The sequence below is a fragment of the Falco biarmicus genome, chromosome 4 (assembly GCF_023638135.1).
Source record: "Falco biarmicus isolate bFalBia1 chromosome 4, bFalBia1.pri, whole genome shotgun sequence".
Classification (NCBI taxonomy): Eukaryota; Metazoa; Chordata; class Aves; order Falconiformes; family Falconidae; genus Falco; species Falco biarmicus.
The window spans coordinates 71,036,678-71,056,064 of NC_079291.1; the positions used below are offsets into that span (position 1 = coordinate 71,036,678).

At 41.0% G+C, this 19,387-nt stretch overlaps 1 protein-coding gene across 2 annotated transcripts in view; it reads left to right on the forward strand.

Moving 5' to 3' along the window:
• Positions 1–19,387, forward strand: part of USP7 (ubiquitin specific peptidase 7) — a 75,708-nt gene that overhangs the window by 15,925 nt on the left and 40,396 nt on the right. Inside the window, exons 2-3 of one of the 2 annotated variants that reach the window (XM_056334558.1) lie at positions 17,319–17,423; positions 17,816–17,848. In XM_056334558.1, coding sequence (XP_056190533.1) covers positions 17,319–17,423; positions 17,816–17,848 — 138 coding nt within the window. The remainder of the gene's footprint in view (positions 1–17,318; positions 17,424–17,815; positions 17,849–19,387) is intronic. The other variant, XM_056334559.1, reaches the window with a different exon arrangement.

A 19,387-nucleotide genomic window follows, 5' to 3' on the forward strand; every position in this document is an offset into this window, starting at 1 on the left:
TATGAATGTGAGCAAATCAAAACGTGTGTGAATGTCTTTTTCTTTCTTTTAGCATTTTTATGGTCAAATGATCGGCTAGGTAAAAATCTAGACAATGTATTGTGTCTGATGGGGTTTGTGAACAAGCTTCAACAGATAAAAGACGCTCCTGTTAGATGTGCGCAGCTAAATTTCCTGTTGTGTAGCTTAACTGTTAGAAGTATGCCAGTGTTGTGTTACCACCCTGATAAACACAACATATTGCCACTTACTTGTAGGCACCTGCTCTTTGTAGGTGAAATAACTGAATATTGTATCAAAGGGTTGGTTTTGTTCTTTTGCTGGTCTGAGTGCTGTGTCCCCGAGTGCGGCTTCTCTTCCTTGATAACCTCCAGCAAAATAACCATTCTCTTTTCAGTCCCAGTCTATTTTGCCTTTGTTTTTCTTGGTTTTTATATCTCTTCTTACTCTTTATTGCAAAGGCACGGCTTGACATGTCACTCTTGTGTTTGGTTTTTTTTTTCTTTTTTTTTTTTTCCTTCCAGGTTTCCTCTTTCGGAAAGGGAAAGGTATTCCTGCATGGATAACAGTTGCAGTTAAATTATTACTGTCTTTAATAGTTCTTAAATCCTGGTCTTATTCTGACTTTGACCAGTAACATGTGGAGCTTGTTTCAGGTTTGGGTCAGACCTGACTAATGAAGTTTACATTGGAGTGCTCTGTGTTAATTCTGTCAGTATGAGGTATTAAAAAAATAGTGACTTTTAGATGAGAAACCTTCAAATACTGCACACTAGTTGCAGACACGTTTTTTTATGTGTACTTCTGTTTAAGAAACAAGCAAGATCTCATGGCCTGTCTGCTTTTGAAAGAGGAAACACGGGTTCTTAATTGATTTTTTTTTGTGTGTGTGTGTGTGGTGTATGAAAGGTCCTGAGCTGAGAAAGTGCCAGAAGTTACATATTAGACCTCTATGTTTGGATTTATTTCTCCTCCCGTGTACTGTCCCATGCTCCCTCTCGCCCCAGGGAAAACTGCTAGCAGTCCTACAGTCACGGAACAGTAGTCCAGGAAAAAGAGAGGAATTAAGATGAGGATCACAGTATTGGGGAGGACTGACAAAAAAAGTATCTGCCTTTGCAGGCTCCAGGGGTACACTCAAAACACTGAGAACATTTGAGAGATAAAAGTTGTGGCAGGAAATGTAAATGGACTAGCTAGAGCAAAAGCAGTGTGTGTAGTAAGGGTTTCTGTCACAGCTGTGTGTGTGTTTGTAGTGGCTGATGATGACACAGGCCACAAATACTACATTATTGGAGAGAAAATTAAAGGGTGTGGAGAAAATTTAAGGGACTTACGGTTTTTCTGAAACAAAGGAAGAATCATTCATCATCAATAGAATAAGGGATTTGAGATACAGCGTAATTCCTTGGTGATGTTTATACCAGCTTCTAGCCAGAGGCAAAGCACGATAGCAGTCATTAATTTTGGAAGTCCTCAAAATTTGCTTCAGATGAGTGGCACTAGCAATGGAGCAAAAATAGAAGTAGTTGGGAAGATTTGCCAGAAAGAATAGAGTATTGAGATTGGGAGTGTATTTGTGGAATTAGGGCGTTTTGCAGAGTATAAGAAAGATGTAATTCATGGGGTGACACGCAGTAGTCAGCTGTTCTAAAACACATTTTGAAGTCTGTTTTGTTGCCTTTATGCTCTAAAAATAGTTGACCAGAGAGCTATTGAAATACTGTCTGAGGATTTGGTGTATGAAGCAAAAAAAAAAAAAAAGTAATATGTAATAAATACAAAAGTAAACACAAAACGAACATGTGAGCAGTGAAGTACAACTTCCTCTTCAGAATGTATTTTTGCTCAAATCTGTGTGGCTGACACATGTGAGGCAACTGGTTTTCCAAAGAAGAAGGAAAACAATTTTGACCAACTTGTTTCATCTCCCTTTTCAGGGAAAAACTAATTGGGGTGGTAATTTGGGATTGGTGACACATCAGGGCGTTAATGAGAGTGCTGAAATACACAAGAGCTGCAGCATATAAAATAATCTCCATCCGAAGCATCATCCCTCCACCCTTCATCTACTTGGTTACACTGCAAGATGAAATCTACATTACAGAGGTGCAAGGTCTCATTTCTTGAATGTGTCTCTTAAATTTCTGTTTCTAAAATAGTTGTTTGCACGATTTGCATAAACCACGTAGTTTTGAAGTTTGCAGCTGCAAATGTTACTGTGTGATGTACATGGTTGAAGAAGCTCTGCCTGTGATATAGTTTTAAAAATGATGGCAGGTTTACAGGTGCTCCAGTGTTTATCAGTAGATATTTGTTTTTGTTTTGTTTTTTTTTTGTTTTGTTTTGGTTTTTTTTTTTTTAAATTCTTGTTTGTATTTCAGGTAGCTTGATTTTGGAGAGCTGAATTTAGCTAGTCTTGGTGAATGTGGGTGTGGAGTACACAGTAGTTTCTTTGCCTCATTGATCTTGGGGCATTTGTATTAGGATTTGAAAAAGGAAGCAATCCTCAAAATGTGTGTATGGTTGTGCCTTTTTTTAATATGTATATTGTTTTCTATAGAACGCTAAGTATAACTTCATTTGTGTTTGTGTTTGCTTAACTAGTACACGGACTTGGCTATGTGGTCCCATGGCAGCCTTTTTGGCACCAGAACAGCTGGTTGGCTATTTAACACTGAAGAGTTAAACAGGAGAAGCTTTTCTTTGTCACTTTTTAAAAGTTTACTTTTGTTTTCATGAAAAAAAAAACCCAACAAAAAACCCCAAACAAAACAAACCCAAAACCTACAACAAAATTGCTGACAAAAAAGTGATAAAATTGTCAGTGGAGTGCTTAACTGAGGATTATAGAATTCCTGTTCTGCATTCTTTTAAGAATTCCTTGGTAAAAAATGGAAGCTAATACCCAAGATTCCATGTGTTTTCCATATAAAACAGTTTTTCAACTGTGGTATTTGTTTGAAGAAAGCTGTTCTTCATGTAGACAGTATTAAATAATTAGCAGGGTTTAGTGTTAATTTTGGCATCTGCTAACATTTGGATGTTTTCAGTACAGTAGCTTACCTCTCCAAAGCAGTTAAGAGGAGCTGATCTTTAGAACATTTAACAACAATAATCAGCTCTTTCTTGAAGCCCAAATAATTATCTCCCTGCATTAACACTTGAGGGTAGAAAGGTTGCTGCCAGAATGGAAAGAGAAAATAAAAGTCAATGCTGAAGGAAGCCCAAACTGCTTTGGGACCTCATGGTTGTGTGTAAAGGCTGAGGAAGACTCTTGGTTCAGTTCTCTGGTAGGTGTTCATGCTACAAAGCAGGAGAAGGCACCCGGCAGATGATCAGTAAATTAAGGCTGGCCAGAAATTTAATGGCTGTGATCTCTTGGGAGGAGTGTCCAGACCCCAAAATCTTTGTGGAGACTCCAGTCAAAATGGGGACACTTCTGATGTCCAGAAGGGGACTTCTGTACTAAAGGGGAGCAGGATGGGGTGACCCCCGCCAGCCCCTGCCCCCTGGGGCACCAGCCCTGAGCTTTTTGCCTGTCTGAAGCCAGGGACATCACCAAGTCCACTGTCCCAGCTGCGCACTCCCCTGCCTACAGCCGTTCTCTGCCTGGCCTCTGGTTCAGTGAAGATTTTTGTAGAACATGGAACAGTGCTAACAAATGAGGTTGGAAAGTTGAGCTTATTAAGTAACAACCTCAAAAACTCCTGGGAACTGTCTTTCAGGAATTTGGGCAACTGGTGGAGAATAGAAAATGCTGAAATCTGTGTCATGGAGAACAAAAAAGCAGCTTGTCCAGCTCATTGTAAAGCATCCTATTTGAAAAAGGAATGTGTTTTGTTTTGCTCGCTCTGCAGTTGTTAATTTTAGATTTAGAATAAACTTCATGTCAATTGCAGTGAAAACAAATGATAAAATTAACCCAAAGTATAGAATTTTTTTTTGTAGTAGGAATCTCTTAAAATCGTAGTTTACCATTGTGCTTGAAGTGTGTGTGTTGTTAAACACAGCAAAATCTGAATTTCAATAGAAACTGATGGTTTTGCCAGTGGTGTTTCTTATATTGTTGGGAGGAAATGGTAAATATCCCTTGGTTACCAGGCCATGCACGTGTGTCTATCAGTTCACATAAAGGGCTTAACAAAAAAAAACAAACCCAACAACAAACCTTGAATGGTTTAATTGTTGTTGTCATTTTCCCCATGGTTAATCTAGACTTGTAAAAGCAACCCTGATATGAGGTTAGGATTTATCAGTATTGGGCAGACCCATGCCAGCCGGTTCAGCTCCGTGCTTGACTGCGGCAGTGGCTAATCTGCGGTGCAGTTCCTGGTGCGGCACACTCAAACAGGAGGAAACCCTCAGAAGCACCGGCGCTGGGCTGGGAGGCAAAGCCATCACCCGTGGGTGCAGGGCTGGGTGGGGAGCCCGGGGCTGATCCTGCTCCCTGCCCTGCGCCATGTGGATGCTTCTCGGCAACTGGGATTGTTTTTCTTGAAGTGGAAGAGAAGCGTGACTTGGGTGCGCTCTTATTTGAATGCAAAGTGCTAAACACTTCTGCAATAGATTCCCCTCCTCCCCCACCCCAGTAAAGTTTATAGACGGTGCAAAACTGTGTTCTCAGTCAGGAGTCTTGTGTGTATATATATATTTTTTTTAAAAAAAACCTGTAGGCTGGTAACATGTTTTTTAGTATGAATGTTCAAAAGCTTCTTATGGAACCCTGCATATTTGCATAAGATTAGCCTCCCTGGATTGAGTAAAAATTGTTTAACCTGATGTCTTGAGGTCTGTCAGTAGCAGATGCTTGTGTTAGATGTTAGGGCAGGGGAGGTATGGCAAGTTACCTGCTGTGCTCACCCCAAGGGTGTCTGAGCCTGTCCAGGCTGCCTCTGTGCCTTTTCACGGCTCCTGATGGATTCTTCTTCCGTTCATTGCTTTGCCTTCGGAAGTGAGTGGGAAATAATATATGCTTTGTATAAGTTCACTGTGCTGCTGCATCTTGAACACTGAGTGCAACCTGGTTAACGGCCTTGCTTACTTCCTCCATCTTAAAAAGGTATAGGAGAAGTTAAGAAGCTACAACAAGGAGAATAAAGATCATAAAAGGTATCAAATGGCTGCTGTAGCAGTAATGGCCAAGTAGACTAGGAAGTGTCCCTCAGCCCCCAGTGTCGTGGGTAACTGAGGAAAGGTGTGCTAGAAGTCTGGAAAGCAGAGTGGCAGGACAAGGTGAAACAGAAGCAATGTAAGACCCCCAGAACACAGAATGTAACATCAAAGGAGGGACTGGAAACAAAAAGAACGAGTTACTTTGTACAACACCTAAACTGTGACACTCATTGCTGGAGTGTTGTAAATACGGCTAATGTCTGCTGGTTTGGAAAGTGGGGGCACATGATCGTAGGGCATTTTGAAATGCAGAGGCACCATCCTCAGGTCAGGAAGTCCCAGAGCCATGAGATGGAGCCCTGGGAAGGTGCTCTACAGCAGTGTCCCTCCCCATGCCTGTTCCCTGCAGCCTGCCCTGGCTCCCTATGTTGACCAGTCAAACCTGCGTGCTGTGCTTTGTGACACTGCCTTGGAGCCAGAGGGAGCTGGGGGTGCGACTTGGCCTCCGCAGCATCTTTTACAGAATGTTTCAGAGCCTTCAGAAGTTTCACATACAGCGTGAAAAAGGGTATTGTTTCCTTTAAACTCTCATTCTGGTAATTTAATGTAAAGCCCCTTGTGTTGTGACTAGTAGAAAATAATTGTTCTCCGGTGGTGGTTTTTTGTTTGGGTGTTGTTCAACCCCCTGCTATTCAGGATACTTGTCTGACATGCCCTATAGCCCCCTTTAGTCACTTTTTCTCTGAAGAGAATATATCCAGTTAGTATTCTTTGTCCTCATTCTTAACCTGTTGACGTGTTATATGAAGAAGTTAAACCAGCACACAGATCAAGCTTTATTTATGGTTCCCCTTATAAACAGTATCTTTCTGCTTCTGTATTATCATTCAGATGGTTGTAGTATTCAGTGCACTGTGCTAATTAGAGCCTGTAGTAGTTCTTCTTTATAGATATACTGCTTCAAGAACAATATATAGTCAGATACTCCGCTTAGGAATTCCCTAGGTCTTCCAGTTGTGCATGCCAGCTGAGCAGTATGTGCATCATGGGGCAAATCACCACTGTCTGTGTACCCAAGAATATTTTTGCATTTTTCTATATTCACCATTGGACTACCAGATCAAGTTTGTAGGTGATTTGGTGTGTGATTTCATGCTGCTTTGCTATAATAGCCACCTTTAACGCAGGCTTAGTAGTTGCATTGTTAGCCTAAAAGGAGTAATTTCTTGTGAGCATGTTTGATTTAGACTCCTGTACTATTTGGCAAAGAAGCCCAGATTTAAGCATGTGTTGTCCAATGAGCAGGAAATGTCATTAACTCTGCTTGCTCTCTTCTTCACAATTGTATCTCAGTTTTTAAAGTTACTATCCTGATGCCGATTTGTTTGCCTTTCCCTCTTCTCACAAAAGCCTGGTCTTGGAATTACTAGCTACCTGTAACCACTAAGTCGGATTCCTGTGAACCTGCTTTACATGTCTATCCATTTCTCTGCACAGCAGAAAACATAAGACAGAAGAGGTGAAACAAGATCAACATTAGCAAATCTCCAGTGATAGAGGAAAACCTTTAAAAGCAATGCTGAAAATAACAGGAAGAAATGCTGAAGGCATCAGGTCCTAGGTGTGAGGTCTCTGACGTGCACTTTGCACAGCTTCTCTAGCTTGGAGTGATCTGTCCTGTTTAAAGGTAAATTAAGGTACGAGCCTAAAAGTAATTTTTTTCTCCTCCTAGTGTCTGTAAAATCAATTGCAGTGCAAAATCTGTATTATTATCCACTTTGGTTATTTGCTAGGAAATGATTTTGCACTTAAACTCCAATACGGACAGATCCAACAGTGTTTCAACAGTTAAAAGAAATCGTGTCAGTAATAGGAAAAAAAGATTTAATATATTCATGCTACCTTTCCATGCTACTGCTAGTCTGAGCGAAGTTCAGCACGCTTCAGGACTGAGCAGTACAGTTAGCATTTGCTGTACCTATGAATCCATTCTCAAACAGAATTTCAGAATCTGAAATAATGGCAAATAATATTTTGACTTTGTAACAAAGTGCCTACACCGAATCAGTCTACCTTCAGTGGTATATGTCATCACACTAACCCGTGTAAGGCAATGTTTTATATTACTGTTAAATGTGCAAACCCTTTTTGCTGCTTAAGTATATAACAAGCGTTCGGTTGTAGTATTGACTTCAGTAGGTGCACCCCAAAACTTTGAGACTGTGGACTGTACTCATCCAAAATGATACAGAAGTGTGTTTGAAAACTTATCTAGTTGACTACTAAGATTTGTGCTGGTCCGGATGGTGAAGGTGTGTGCTTTCCTATACTTTGACAGGAAAAGAGGGAGGTGCCAATGGGAGCATAATCACCAATCCTTTAACATGCTCATATTATTATCCAAATAAACTAATTTTAATTGCTATTTAATTGTCTTTTTTAAAATGCCAAGATTGTGATCACATCGTTTATAGCATGCTGAGTCTAGTGTCATGTGTACACATAAATGCTCTGTGATGCTTGGACTGCCCTGGCTCCACCTGAGTTTGTATCCTTTTCTTCTCTGTGTCAGAAGTTCATTTTTCTTTGAGTGGTTTTTCAGCCTTTCTAGTCATGAGTGCCAGAGAGCTTAGCGTTTGTTGCTGCAGTAAGTCCATTACTCAGTAAAGCAGTAAAACATAAAGAGGGGTGTGATACTTGAAAAACACATTGTTTAGGGTGTGTTCAGTAGGTTGGGACCGAGTGCCTTGTCTTCAGCGAAGATGTAATCATACTACCATCTCTGGAATGTGCAGGGGCAAGACGTGACGAGTTAAGGTAGTTGCTTCTATGGCCTTGCTGCTCTAGATACAGCAAAGAGAAGGTAGTGCAAGTCCAGTAATTGTTGTAATAGCTCATGACACTTCTGATGTTTCAGCCTTTCCTTAATGTGGAAGAAAATAATTTGTCAGCTGTTCTAGTCACTGATTTTTGAGTATTACATGGGAGCCAGAAGCAGTCTTGCTGCCTTCCTGATCTGATAGTTTTATAGAAGTGTAACCTATGCTAAGAAGGCTCATCAGACTAAGAGAAGGAGCTATGAAAGATTTTTCAGCAGACTTCTTGCCCTGATGACCGCCAAGGGGTTGTGACACTGTAGAATGAGTAAAGCCAGGTTAGTGACACAGGCAGGTCATATAATATCATAACATACAACATCAAATAACATCATTGTACTGAAGAAAAAACTTGTGCTGGTGTTGCTATCTACCCCAAGTTATTAAACACCTGGAGCTTAAAGTGTATGAAAAGTTTCTTCAAATGAGAAGGCTGTCTGTACAAACTCTTCAGCAAAAGTATGAAGTTGTAAATACGTTGGGTAATTATGGGTGTGTTGTTAGTGTCCAGACTGAACCCTGGTTCATGCAGCCTTTCATTTAATGCTAAATTATTCATAAAGCAGAGAGTTGAACAGCTGAAACCAGGCAGTAATGTAGTCACTGTTTGTTTTAGTAAATTTTTTGGGGTGACTTCTTAAATGGCAGCTTTTGGTCTGCTGAGTAATTGCATTGATAAAACCCTAAATGCTTTATACACATCTATAAGAAGTTAATCATATTTTTAAGACTTAAAATTTTGTTTTGTAAAGTGCCATCAGACAGCTTTCCTCTTCAAATATAAGTGGATAAATGAGTTGCTGCAGCAACTCAGTCTAGTTTATAGAGCATGTTCTGTGTATGCTATTTGTTCTCGGCTATTTTTCTAGGCACAGTGTTACATTGTACCTCTTCTATTTTCACATTAAGATAACTTTCTCAGTAGGATGAAGTTTCAGGCACTATTTACCTTACAGACTGGTATCTTTCATGCATGTTGTTTAGTGTTCAGGAGCTTCTTAGTGTAATCAACTTCTTTGTTTTATCTCAGAATAGAATAGTCATGTAACCTATTAATCTGACTCTTCCCCCCCCCCCCCCCCCCCCCCCCCATTAGGTACATTGGCGCAATTTAAAACCAGTTTTGCTGTCCTGTGTTTTGTCAAGATGTTCTCTTTGGACAGGCAGACATAATGATAGGAATACAAGGCAACAGCAATATAATGATTGATCGGTGTAGTTAAGTGGTGGTTGCAGCCTGACTGTGTGTCTAATTGCTGCTAATATTTTGTAGGCATGGCAGAGATGGTGAGTCTGCTTCCAGGAAGCTGTCCCATCCCAGTAATGTTTCCTTCTTCATTACTGTCTTGTGCAGCATCATATCCTTCTGTTGGTGATTTGCAGTTCACAGTCAATAATGCAATAATTATTTGTTTCAGATGGCAATTAGAGGGCAAGAGACTTCCATATAATACTATTTCTAGGTTTTTTTAAGATCTAATGTGGCTACTTGCTCTTTAGTAAATAAATGTCCTTTCTACTTGCTTGCTTTCTTTCTGAATTTGCTAAGGCAAATTTTGGAAGCATCGAAGACCTTTAAAACCTTGTCTCCCTAGCTACAAGTCATCTCACTTCCTACACTCCTGACACCTTTCTCCTTTTATCTGTAAGCTTGCCTCTTGTCTCCTGATACTTTTCTAGAAAGCCTTTTCTTCTTAAGACATTGTCTTTGATCATACCTTTCTTGTTTAGAGGTTTACATTGCTAGATATGCCTTTTGACAGTGGATCAAGTATTGAGAAAGTAATGAACTGTGAAGGAAGAAAAAATAGTAAATGAAACAAAAGCAAACTACCCACTATTTTGCTAATGTGAGAATTACCTTCTAGCTGTAAAGGTAAATGACATGATTTTTACAAGTCATGGAAACATCTGTGGCAGCAGTTATCTACACCTTGACATCAGTCTGTAGGGTCTTGGGGATTTATATACTTCCCTTTCCCCTCCTCCCATTCTACTGGCCAAGTTAATTTTTGTCTCCGTTATTGTTTCATCCTTTAAAAATGCTTTAGGTGGATTGCCTTTTTTTTTTTTTTTTTTTTTTTTAAATGCCTTTTGAAAGGCTGCCACACTACAGAAATTGGTTGATACCTTTTCGGATTTTCATTGCAGCAACCTAGGACTGTCTTGAAAAAACAGAACTCTGTAGAACACTTTTAATTTAATTCCTTTTCTCCTGAGTCCCTTTTGTGCAGTAAGTGGTGTTTGTATTCTACCTACAGGTAGGGATTAGAGGCCAAATAGTTTCTCTTCTGAAAGGCAGAGTTCTTCCAGAGCAAGCAAGGGGAAATTTTGCTTCTAGTTGTTTAAAGATTGATTATTGTAAATTAATCCCATGGAGATCGTAGAGTTGGGAACTTATTTGGCTAATCTTGTTGTGTGTTGTTAGTGTTTTGGGTTTTGTTTTTGGTTTTTTGGGTTGTGTGGTGGGTTTTTTTGGTGTCCCTGTCCCCCGTCCCCCCGTGTCGTCCCCCCCCCCCCCAACCCCCCAACCCCTCCTGGGAGTAATGCCTATTAATCTGGCTTCTGCTGGCTTTTGTAGCAGTGGCTTCCAGACTTCTGGAGGGGCAAGTGGCTGGAGCCCACAGGTTTTCTTGTGAGCTGCTAGTATAGTCACATAAAAACCAGTTCCACTCGTGCAGTACACTACCTGCAGCCTGCTTACAGGCATGGTTTGGAGGCTTTGCCTACAGAGAGTTGTGAAGTAATGCGTTTGCATGGTTTTTTTCTAGTTAAAGGCAGGTATACTTTACCTTCCTCACATGCATCTAAGTTTCGTATTTGCTTTCAGGAAGTAATGCTCTTGCTTTAAGGTTTTCTGAATGTGTTTTGTCAGTGTCTTCTTTGCACCACCATAGTTCAGTAACTGCTTCAGAAGCACTGCATTTACTGCTTGCTTGATGAATTTTTCAAATATGTATTTTGATATGCTGCCCAGTAGTTATAATATCAAAGGTCAGTTTGGTGGTAAAAGAGGTATTTAATATAGCACTTGAAATCACTGGATGTTTTTTTCATTATAATTTCTAGCAATGGTGATTTTAATTTTTTTTTTCCTTGTGTGCTATTATCCATGTGAGACTGGCATTCTGAATTATGCACTGAAGAAGTAAACTTTTATAAGTTTGACATATTTAAAATATTTTTGTATTTTAAAATAATACTTTTTAAAAAACTCTTTGAAAGGATTATAGTATCTTCCACAGTTGAAGGGGAGTTAGGCAGTGAGTGCTGAAGGATCAGTAGCTCAGCAGGGCTGCCCCAGGGGGTCGTTACAGGTTCCTCTGCTTTCAGGTGGTCCAGTGGGTTCTGACACTGAGGTACAAAGCTGGACCTGGACTGCATGTTCAGCATGCAACTGATATCATTTGATGCTGATGTAATTTGACTGCTTCAAGACTGACTTTGTTCATTTTTCAGTGAGGTTTAAGTTGTCTGACTTTATTCTTACCTCCTACCACCTTATATTTTGTGCTCAGTAAGTCAGTTTTCTTAGTGTTGACTGCAGCTTCACTCATCCACTGGGATTCACACCCACACGTACCCCCACTTTAATCAGTACATACTGTTAGGAAGGCTTTGATTCTGGAATGTCTGTCTAGTCCGGCAGCAGAGGAGAAAGTCATGTGTTTTCAGCTTTCCCCCTGTAAAGGCAGAACCCTGGATATGAAGTATGGTTCATCAAAGTCTTCAAGACTGCTGCCAGCAGTGAATGACTGTCTGACTACTTCTCAGCCTGCTAATGCTACAGTTAGTGCAACTTCCTTGTTGTTTCTGGGATAGCTGTGGCAGTTCTGCATGGAGGTCTACACGAACAGTCTCTAGTGACACGCTAACATCCCCAATACTAGTCATTTCCATGGTGAGGCGGTCGTACATGATAATCGTAAGCAGTTTTTCATGTCACTTACTCCTCCATTGTGGTCTCTTTAACCTCAAAAGGAAACATAAATGTTTCATAACCTGCCAGGGAGACTGCTTCGGTTTCTCCTCTGTGGCTGCCAGATCCAAAAGCTAATGACAAGCATTATCGATAATCTTTCAAAAGTTGAATATTTGGTGTGGTATGAGTCATGACTGAAACCTATGAAGTTAGTAGCCTGTTGACAGTATCGTAGAAGTAGTAGCAATGTTCTGCTGTAATTTAATTGCTGTGATAGTGGAGTCATTCTGTAGCTTTTGTCCACATGTGACTGCAAACATGTTTACTGCTGAGCAACATATCTTGCATCTTGGAGAGAGATGAAATTCTACAGTGCTCTGGTCTTGTAACAGAGCTTATGTTGTGCCACCAGCCATGTGATCTTGACAAAATCTTTTCTGCTGTCTCATTGATAGGAGAAAAATACAGCAAACTTTGGAGGTTCCTTCCCTGTAGATTTAAGTTATTGTGAACAGTAGAACAATAGAGCAATATATCTTTCAGTGACAGAGTTCATCTTACTAAACCAGCTGAATCCACCTGAACAGCTTTTTTTGAGTAGTGTCTTTTAATCATTGATGCTATTTTTGTTCTGATTACTTAACAGTGTGAGTATTTGAGTATGATAATGCTGAGGTTATAGTCAGTAAGAAGGAGATTTTTTTTTCTCTCCTTTTTTTTTAATACTTTCTGTAAAGTCTGGCATCCCGTGGCAAGATTGTAGTTTCTCCCCCCTGCCATTAGTATCACTTGCAATAACCATTTTGCTTTCAGGCTTTCATCTCAACACTTCAGTGACAGTTAGTTAATGAGCAATGAAAGTGTGCACCTGCAGTCATTTATATATGATCCAGTGATTTGTCTAAGGTGACTGATGCTTCTTACTAACTTCCCAAACTATTTTGTCATGGTCCAGTTTTGTTCCAGTTGTATATATCAGATTTTAGACCTGATTTCTTTTCAGCATTCATGATCAGACTCAGTAATGTCTGAAATACCTCTTCTTGGAAGGTGCCTTAACCTCCAAACTGCAGAGACCCCCTTTTAACACTTCGGGCTGTATTGTTTGTAGCGCAGTGGCATGAGTAGATAGAAAACTGTATATAACCTTGAATGTTTCAGAAGAAATTGTCACTATGCTTCATGTTGCCTTGCATTCCTTTTTGTAATGAAAGAATATCTACAAAGTTGTAGGTGTTGCGTTTTGGGTAGGTAGGAAACAACTTAAGTGCCCTTCATCAGTCTAATAGTGTCTAAAATGTTTGTATTGAAAGTTGTGTTTGTTTAATATTTTGCAGTACTGCAAAAAATTATTGCAGTTTAATATTTGCAGCAAGTTAGTATTTAAAGAGTTAAACCTATTCCTTATTCATAAGGTCACTTAATGCTCTGTTGTAGTACTTCCTTAATTTATGTGGTTTGTGTTAACTTTTGGTTGATTAATGGACTGCATCTTTAATTTATTCCAGGGATACGATTAAACCGGGTATTCTGGTCTAGAAACTGACAGATGATGTGACTGGGGTGATGTTGACACACTGTGGTTTAAGCTGCATTAAAGACAGCAATGTATTAAGCAGTATGTTTAATAGGAAAGTTCTCCTGGCCAGTGTGGACAGGTACTTTTTCTTAGTCCTGTATTGTATAATTTGAATAATTCTTTGGCATCGTTCTGCTTGAAGTGAAGGAAAAAACATTTCTTAATTAAATCTTGGTGTGATTTGACAGTTCTTTCCTATGAGCTCTTAAGGACAACAGAGGAAAACATAAATTACTGGTTTTCAGTGCTATAGTTGAAAATAGATTTTTGTCATACTTCTTGCTAGTAAATCTGTTGAAAAAGGACTGTGTTTTGTTTGTGCAAAGTATTTACTGCAAAGTTTAATTTTTAGTAGTTAAAATTTTCCTTTATTCACAGAAGCCAAAAACATTTGCTAGTGTTATCTGGGTTCCATATCAGAGAGCTGTATTACAAAATGTGTGTCAATATGTCAGAAAAAGCAGCAGTGTTATATATCGTCATTGACTTTCTTATCACTAAATACTGTCTCTCAGAAGCTGCCTCTGTTTATCTTGATTGCTTTTGCTATGATCTATTCTGCATTTTCTCCCTTCTCTCTGCTAACCATTCATACTTTTGGGGAATGTAGAGCGGTGTCTCACAGAAAGCTCTTTTTCTTAGTTAAGGACAGTTCTTTCCCCATAAAACACAGTATCAACGCTTAAATACTCTGTTAAAAGAATATTAAATACTCTGTTAAAAGAATATTTTGGATGAGCTTTTAGTGAAGATCTTCACTACCCCTCAGCTGTTTACTTCCGTTTGTTTCTAGATACTAAGTTGCCTTGATGATAACTTCAAAAACATAAATATTTTGTAATAAATAAAAGTTTATAACATATATTAAATAAGCATTTATTTAAGAATAGTAAACCCCTGGTATTAATTTAGTGTAAGCAATTGTTGCGTTGCTGTGGGGATGCTGTAGGCTTCCAGATAGAAGTGAACCAGAAGACAGCTTCCTTGTTAGATTATAACCATGCTGTTAAAAGATTAAAAAGAAAGAAAGGAGGGGGAAAAAAAAAAAGGCAAGCAAGCTGTGGAAATAAACTTAGGGTGTTTTTTTCTTACTTTTCCTGTTCTTGAATTGCAGCAGTTCAGACCTGTCCCCCCTACCTTTAATTTTGTTGTATTTTGAGTTATGTTCATTTTAACTTGCTGTTCTACTGCACTGCAGTGTTGCCAATGCAGAGAGCTGTTAGTGGGGACTTCTGCAGCTGTACTGCTCAGGTGCCAGTCTTCTGCAAACCTTTTTCTAATAAAATCAAAACTTTAAGTCATATTTGATTTTGCTTTCTTATTAATAATGAGAAGGGTGCACACTTTATTGTGGATGCCACATACTGTATGTTGCAGTGTATGTGTTTCACTCCTGCCTCAGTGAGATCTGCTGTGTCCTAGTAAGCTTCCGAAAGCTGTGTTTGAGCGCAAAGTTTATGATATTTTGTAGCTCTAATCCAGAAGTAAGTCTCTAACCTGATCTGTTTCTGTTCATGCTTGGGGCAGAGGTTATTAGCTCGGTGGATTTACTAGGAGAGTAAATAGTCTGAATAGGAGTGTCGGTTGTGAAAGTATCTTTTCTTGTGTACTGTGAATTGGAATGAGGCTGCAAGAGCGTGAGGTGCACACCTCTGCGTGGCGGAGGAGAGGAAGGACTGTGAAGCAACTGGTGATCGAGTGCAGTGGGTTGACCCAGGCTGGGTGCCAGGTGCACACCAAAGCCGCTCTCCCTGCCCTCCTCAACTGGGCAAGGGAGAGAACATACAGCAAAAGGCTCCTGGGTTGAGAGAAGGACAGGGAGATCACTTAGCGATTACAGTCACGGGCAAAACAGACTCAACATGGGGAAATTAGTTCAACTTATTGCCATTCAAATCGGAAAAACACCTTTTTCCCAGCCCTCCCTTTTTCTCGGGCTCAGCTTCACTCCTGATTTCTCTAGTTCCTGCCCCTGAGCAGTGCAGGGGACTGGGGAACTGGGGTTACGGTCACTTCATCACCCATTGTCTCTGCTGCTCCCTGCTCCACCGTGGGGGCCCTCCCGCAGGTGACAGTTCTCCGTGCACTTCCCCAGCGTGGGGCCGCCCCATGGGCTGCAGTTCTTCATGCACGGCTCCAGCGTGTGTGCGCCACAGGGTGCAGCCCCTCAGGAACAGCCGGCTCCAGCCGGGGTCCCCCGTGGGGTCACAGGCCCTGCCAGGAGCTGCCCCAGCGCCGCTGCCCGCGGGTCACGGCTCCTGCGGGCACCCCCTGCCCCGGCGTGGGGTCCTGCCCGGGCTGGGGGGGGTGTCTGCTCCCTCATGGGCCTCCATGGGCAGAGGGGGACACATCCTGCCTCACCGTGGGCCTCTCTGGGCTGCTGGGGAACCTCTGCTGTGGCGCCTGGAGCCCCCCGGCCCCCTCCTGCCCTGCCCTTGGGGGGCTGCAGGGCTGCTGCTCTCACAGCCCCCCGCCTCTCTCCAGCTGCAGCTGCTGTTGCGCAGGTTTCCCCCACCCTGCTGGCCCCCTTCTGAAATATTTGATCCCGGAGGTCTCGGGCCTGGAGGTCTCGGCCTTGTGAGTCGGCTGGCCTGGGCTCTGTTGGACAGAGCTTCTAGCAGCTTCTGGCCGAGGCCGCCCCTGCAGCCCCTGGAGCACGCCCTTGCCACGCGAACCCACAGCTTCCCTGCTCGCGTGGCTTACCGAGCTGTCCCCTCCCCCCCCCCGCTTGCGGGGACCGCGGTGACTGTCCCCACGGCGGCCCCTGTCCCTGTTGTACCGCGGGTGCGTGCACCCCCCCCGCCCGGCCCCGGGAGCGGGGCGCTGTCCAGGGTGCTGAGAGGGGCCGCCTACCCGCGCCCTGCCCGCCCGCGCTGCCGGGGTGGGGGGGGTGAGGGCTGCTCTCGGTGACCTCGGGGGTTTGGGGTGTCGTGGGAATGAACACACAACAGCAGGACAGGTATAGCAAAGAGGAACTTACCAGAGCCTTCAGTGTTAAGTGGTGCTTGCCTTCAACTGGTTGCAAGGGGTTTTACAGTTTGGTGAGAAAACAGTTTATTCAAGAATGTATCTGCTTCCTATAATCATGCTCAAATGATCGATCGGCTTCTGATGTGCAAGCAATGGAGGAAGGTTGGTGGTGGTTGGATAGGTCAGGAAGATGCTTGTGCAGTCAAAGCAACGCATCTTTAAAATAGCGGGGCTTTAGTTCATGGTATTGTTTCATTTCTATTTTTCTAGTGGTTTTTACGTGTCTCTCAAACGGTTACTGTAGCAAAACATAAGAGCAGTGATGGCCAGAACCTGGAAATTGTTGCATGAGGTAGTAAAGGATTTCCTCTCCAATTTTTCCCACAAAAGATTTACATCTTACTGTTACACTGGTTAGATGTTTAGTTTTGGTTGTTTTTTTTTTTTTTTTTAAAAAGCAGTGACACTGAAGAAGTCAACTTGTTAATTTAGAAAGTCTTCTATTAGAAACTTATATCTGTATAAAAATGTGGAACACCAGAAAAAGTAACTTTAAAGTTTTTGTTTAAGGAGACTTGATTATGAGTTGCTGACTGTAAGGCCATTTGGAAACTTAAGAATCAGCTTATGTTCTTTGTATTTCTATTCTGCATCAATGTGGACTTTTTGCTTCATCCATAAGTATTCATCTGTTTGAGGAATTTTACAGTTTATATACCATACAAGTAGATTTGTTGTGCTATAGTTTAAGGAGAAGCTGTTTTGCCCAAAAGTGTGCCCTTTGTGTGTCTTGTAAGCACTACCTGAGACAGAAATGTTAATACAGCTGATTTATTTTTTTTTTTTCCCCTGTTAGCTGGAGATACAGACGATCCTCCAAGAATTACTCAAAATCCTGTCATTAATGGTAATGTAGCAATGGCTGACGGGCATAACAACACTGAAGAAGACATGGAAGATGGTAAGTAAATATTTAATAAAAGCGTGGTTTGTTGGCTTCATTATTTTTAGTATTTTTGAGGACAAAATAGGCCATGTCTTACCTGTGTCCTCTGAACTGCAGCTCATTTAAAAAATGAAACCCTCTGTAGTTATGGCTGCTGGTTTTCTGTATAGGCATCCTTTTAACATAGCTGTACAATAGGATTAGGCATCTGAGGGCCTGGATTTTTTTTATCTTACTCTTTCTAGGTATTCATTAAAAATTGCTGAAAGTGATACTGCCCATTGTTATATTTTGTGATACATCCCTTTAAATGTGCTGTAACTGGTGCTTTGCTGAATAGTAATTTTGTCAGTTATGCAATTCCTTCAGGACTTTTAGAATCCTTATCTGTCCTGCTCTCTTGTCAGGTGGCAGCTGTGATCAGATTTTGTCTTTGTATGGTAAGTCAGTGGCAACTGTTCTGTTGAGGAATGTTTTTTTGCCCCAACTCTGCCCTTTTACTTGCAAATGCAAAGGAAGAAGTATGTATTGATGTCCTGTTAATAAAAGGGGACATGGGTTTTTGTAATCCTTCTGTTGGCCTATTAAATGAAAATAAGGTTGCACAGTTTTTTCTGTTACAGAAGATCAAATAATTTTTAAATAGATGTTCCTGGGCTTATTTAAAGAAAGATAATGAGTCTGTAATTCACATAAGTCTGTTATTATGCTTAGTGAGGAAAATATACAATGATACTTCTTTTCTTAGGAGAGGATATGGGAGGGGAACTGTTCTTATTTTGAAGCATTAAATAAAATTGAATTGGGAGAAGGAAGAAAAAATATGGTTGGGATTCATTCCTCTCTGATTCCTTATTTCATGCTATTTTGTGAGAGTACATTTGGGACTAGGCTTAAACATTTTTTTTTTTTTTTCCAGACTTGTCTAAAATATTGAGCGATTCCACCCCCACCCCCCCACCCCCCACCCCCACCCCCCCCCCCCCGTTTTGTTTGAGAGAAGGCAGAGTTTGAGGTTAAAGGTCAAAAAAGTGCTTACCTTCATGTATTGAAATAAAATAGAATACTGATAGAGTGATAATGTTACACAAAGAGAATATGGTTTAAGTTCAGGTCAGAAGCATTTCATGGTTGGATTTCCTCTGTATCATTGGCAAAGATAAAGTTTCCCATGGTCAGATTCTTGCAATAAAGTAAAAATGAGGTCTGGTTAGCCTATGGGGTTTTTTTTTGTCTGATTGCCTGCTCTTACTCGGAGGGCTTAAATTCCTTGCTCAGAGTAACTAGCTGAGACTGAAATAGGGAACACTGGTTTTATCCAAATCAAGTCACCTGTTATAAAAGATGTTAAATATCTTTGTCAGGCCATGGTATTTGCAGGGTGGCAAGAGAAGATCATGTGGGTTGACACTGACCGGCAAGGACAGCTCTGTTGAACTTCTCGGCGGTAATGAGGTTTATAGGTAGAAAGCCTGGTAGGGTTTGCTGTCAATACAGCCAGTAGAAAACACATTGGTCAGTTAGTACAAAAAATTGTCCAGATGTTGTACGAGCAAAAGGGACTTAAGCTGCAGAAGCAACTGATGAAACACAGCCAGTATCAAGGAAGGCAATAATCGGGTGTACATCTCTTCATTCAGAAAAAGATGGATTTTTTTAACTCAAAAGCTATTGTCAGACACTTTCTTTCATTTACTAAATATTCAGTTCCTCTCAGAGAACTGGATATGAAAGTGTCGCGGTAGGGAGAAGTAGTCCCTGAAGGTATTTGGCAAAGGGCTTGTGAAAGCTACTGCATTTGTGGTGGCACTCATGTCTTTGTGGACTTTCAGGATAGTCAAGAGCTCTGCTGTTGGGGGTTAAGTTTGATTATTAAGCAATACTCTTAATAGTTCCTTATTATCATATTTGAATAAGGAGTGTCTGGCTGCATTTTGGTGCTGTTATAGCTCTGCATTGCCATGGATAGAAAATAGTGT